The 4,360-nt window shown below is 36.6% G+C and overlaps 1 protein-coding gene across 1 annotated transcript; it reads right to left on the minus strand.

Moving 5' to 3' along the window:
- Positions 1-1,718: 1,718 nt before the first annotated feature.
- LOC120901923 lies at positions 1,719-2,467 on the minus strand. The gene is made up of 2 exons (XM_040310288.1): positions 2,304-2,467; positions 1,719-2,228 (listed from the first exon to the last, which is right to left on the minus strand). The coding sequence occupies exons 1-2, from the start codon at positions 2,377-2,379 to the stop codon at positions 1,780-1,782; spliced, it is 525 nt and encodes a 174-aa protein (XP_040166222.1). The 5' UTR covers positions 2,380-2,467; the 3' UTR covers positions 1,719-1,779.
- Between the last annotated feature and the right edge of the window lie 1,893 nt (positions 2,468-4,360).

The raw sequence follows: 4,360 nt of genomic DNA on the forward strand, positions 1-4,360 counted from the left end.
CTTGACTTCGCCCGGATAAGCGAATAACACGGATAATGAGTCAAATGATATAATTTATCACCAATTCATGGTTATTTTTTGGAAATTTTTCTTATTTTTGATAAAAATAACCTAGTTTTTATTAAATTCATGTTTTTCGAAAGAGAATTTTTAAAATTTGCCATGAATTACAGTGTTTTTTGTTATGACAATGTGCTCTTATAACCGCTTTTTCAAATATCCTCCTCATAACCCAATGTCACTTTTGTATTGAACTGTCATTTCTCAACAGCACGGATAAACGGAAAGCCGGATAAAAGGTACCCGGATAAACGGCGCTCCACTGTATGTGAAATACAGTTGAAAACTGTTTATACAGGTACTTTTTATCCGGCGGTCGGTATATTCGTGTTGATGAGAAACGACAGTTCAATAGAGAAATACAGGCGGTTCCGAAAAACATTATAAGTGCTCTTAGCTTTGACCGATAGAATTGGAATCGGTAAGTCAAAGCGCGTTGGACAGAAGTTATAATGGCTGAATAAATTCGGATTGCCTCATTATTAAAGACGTAGAGCGACAACGTCTCACGTTGGTTTTCGATGAATTGCGTTGATAAAATTCACACCGCGTAGATAAAAATAGCCTATTTCACCCAGTCAACCTATTTTTTTTACATAAGAAGTGAAATGTGTTCACAATTTTTTGAGTTGGGCATTTATCTGTGAACAAACTGGAAAATTTGACGGTTTCGGATGAAGCTATATCTCTTTTAGCTAAATTGAGGTAATTTTTGTCGCGCGATATACAGGTGGTTCCCGACATAACCGTTCAAATAGACATATAGCGACAACATCGCGACATTACACGGATTCTCAGATACGCGGATTTCTTAATTTGACACATCAAATGTCAAATCAGTACAATTTGTTTCAAGAATTGTCCAATGCAGTATAAATTGCATATTTGCTAATACATTTATTCCACTTAAAAGCCAAAAACATCAGAATGTTTTTCGCAAATCATATCGCACAAATGATAAAGTTTATAAAGGTATTAAATTGAATAAAAAATACCGAGTAACAAATTGCATTTTGGCCGAAAACCGCGAAATTCGACATACGCTAATATTAGAATTACGCGGATCTCGGGAACGCACAAAGCGCGTAACTCGGGAACAGACTGTACACATTTCCAATTTGCTCTGGAGAGGATTTTTCTGTCAAAGTCGAAAAGAATATTTGAATTTATAGTTGGTCTTTGATAAAAACAATGTGAATGATAAACATTTCTTAATTGCTTGTGTTAAGCTCAAGAAATTAAAAACATTGGTTGAAAAATGTGAAAACTGACAGAAGTATTCTCATGACTTGTGTAATACGACAGTTTTTTTGTGCCAATGTCAGAGTTTTACAAAAAATACCAAACGAGAATTCCATCGTCTAATAAGCCTATTACGCGGATGCCGCGGGAACGCATAAATCGCGTATTTCGGGAGCAGACTGTACATATTGCACCATTCAAATCGATTATTTGGGCACTATATTTACCTTGGTGGTGTGAAGTTGACAGAAAACACTTCATTCGACCACGGTTTTATCAACAACACACAATGGTTACAAACGAAAGAAGAAAAATAAATTGAGGGAGTTAAATATTTGTAATAATTAAATCTGGGTAAAAGGTACATTGATCGATGTTCCTTATCTTTAAGTAGGATCACCATAACACGATTAAAATTAATTGTTTTACAATGAGAACCTTTAATATGTACATGTTACTCATATCATTGCGCAAGGATTAGATGAAAACATCGTCCACTGCCTCATCACACTCTTCTTCGTTATCTTGCTCATTTGATGAAACAGCCATTTCCACATTATAGTTCGAGTAAATGTTGTCGAGAGCGTCCTTGACCGCTTTCAGTTTAGTTATTTCGAATGAAATCAAATCAACTTGTTGTTTCATTTTGACCATTTGCTCTCCAAATCCAGGAACGACTGCTGAGTTACCATCTTTGCTTGTACAGTCGTAGCCATCATGTTGCTTGATGTTACCGCAATCCTTGATACAAGCGTAAGTAAGTGCAAGTATTTTGTTTAAATTAACCATATCCTTTTCGGACCATGGGTCAGTGCTTTGATGTTGCTGTGCTTTCAGGTTGTGTATTTTGAGTTGCTCCATCACGTTGTTAATGTTACAGTAAACGGTGTCCCAGTGCGAATCCGTCGGCATCTGTTCCACTGTTTCTGTAGAAGGAAAAGTCAACCCAAAATAACTTAACTAAATAGTGCAACATTTTTTAAATACGGACGACTTCTTACCATGGTACAATGCCTTCATTTTTTCTTTTAGTCGCTTCATATTAGCGAGCTGCTCGGAATATTTACATGAAGTCATTTTTCAGCACAAACTAGCGGCTTTAAAAATATCAAACAAAACAAGGAAACCCGTTGGACTTGAAAACAGCATTTACTAAATTGACATTTCGACCCAAGTAACCGTTTTAACGAAATGGCTATAGAAACGGTTAAAATGTACAGTTATTATTCAACATACGCTTTTGTTGGGGATCGAGCCCATAAATGTGTTTGTAATTTTTGCGCATCAGGCGAGTATTGAATTTATTGATAGAAATGAAACTGCATTGTTATGTTAAAAAAAAAATGCTAAATTAAATATATTTGTTTCAACTACAGCTGTTTTGGTTATCGTTAATAGAGTACTGTTTGCTTCATACGTTTGAGCGTTTCTACATACACCGAGAATGCAGCTGAGAAAGTAACTGACAGCATGCTTTGACAGCGACTGACAGCATTTTCGGTGAGAGAATTCTCCTCGGCATGCAAAGAACGATGGAGCTGAGAAAAAATTGAATTGGCAGTTTATAGCGATCGATCAATTATAATTTGCATTTTGCCGTATAATAATCGTAGAAATATTGTTAAAAAGTAAAAGAAACTTTTTTGACTTCATTTTAGCGAATAAAATGGATTTTTTCAACATCATTTTAAAAGTCTCATCTCGGTGCTTTTCAGAGCTTCTACACACACCAGCGTGAGAAACCGGTTGTCAATTATCTCACAGTCATCTCTCAGCTGCAATCTCGGTGTATGTAGAAACGCTCTTTAAAGAAAACTAATACAGGCGGTCCCCGAGATACACCCCAAATAGTCAAAATTGCTTAAGCAGCTAATTTTGGCATGCTAAAGATCGCTGCTTGAATTCGCCTTTTGCAGTAGATAAACAGCATCAAAGCTCCAGGTGGTCCTTCTAAATAGCGCCTAAGCAGCTTCCGTGTGCCACGGTGCCAGGGATTATTTTTCTTTGCATTTTATTTTCAAGCAAGGCGTCATCAATGAAGTTTATACACGATTTGTGTTTTTTATGTGCAGGTTTATTTTAAAACCCTAAAAGGTCTTGAGTTTCACATACTTTCACATAGTTTACTAAACATTTATAATCATTTCATTTAATATTCCTTCTCCATTTAACTTATCTAATTTGTGCAGCAGCAATTAGATGTTTGACGGCACCAGTCCTTTGACACTTTGACAAGAGCCACCTCGTACCGATTTCATGCATTAAAACGCTATAAAGTTCCACGAAGTTCGGTACAAGGCCTTAAAGTTCCATCGTGAACCATACACATCAGGTGAACCAGCCGCAAGGTTCCAGAGAGTACCAAGTGCTTGTTAAAAAGCGTCATAGTTCCGCAAAGTACTCCATATCTCTTAATCAGCCACAAAGTACGACATCGTAACATTTTTTTGTTAAATACCCTCAAATCAGCTATAAAGTTCGAGCTGGTTATTTGGGTTGTATAGCCGTTACAGTTCTAGCGATGCATAACTTCAATGCCAAGCCATACAAAAGTATAGAACGAGTGAGAAGCTCTCAAAGCGAGGAAAGCTCCACTGTGTGGCTATATCCCACCAACAGATGGCGCCACCAGCTTGTTTACTATTTTTAGAATGCATCAGTCGTTCGCCGTCTGCTAAACGAAGTCTTTTAAGATTCCCTTTAGATTGAGAGCTTCAGTCGTTTAGAATCTGTTTAGTGGTCGTTCAGTGGATTTGCGGTATTTGTGGAGATACATTCATAAATTCGCCATTTTTGAATCAACCGAAGAATCGTGTTATGGAAACGCAAAAAAGTTCATGAATCATTTTTTGACGGTGGAACGGGAAAGATTAGCCATCAAACAATCGTTTCGTTGTCATTTTGGTAGCTTAAAATCACTTATTATATTCATGTTAAATTTTCATTTTATTCAAAACATGCTTCCATGAAAATTACTCGCGTAGCTTGAGAATTGACTGTCATGAATTTAAAATACACTCGAATAATGTCAAATCATATGACCGATGGAGTCCGTGAA

The sequence above is a fragment of the Anopheles arabiensis genome, chromosome 3 (genome assembly GCF_016920715.1).
Source record: "Anopheles arabiensis isolate DONGOLA chromosome 3, AaraD3, whole genome shotgun sequence".
NCBI lineage: Eukaryota > Metazoa > Arthropoda > Insecta > Diptera > Culicidae > Anopheles > Anopheles arabiensis.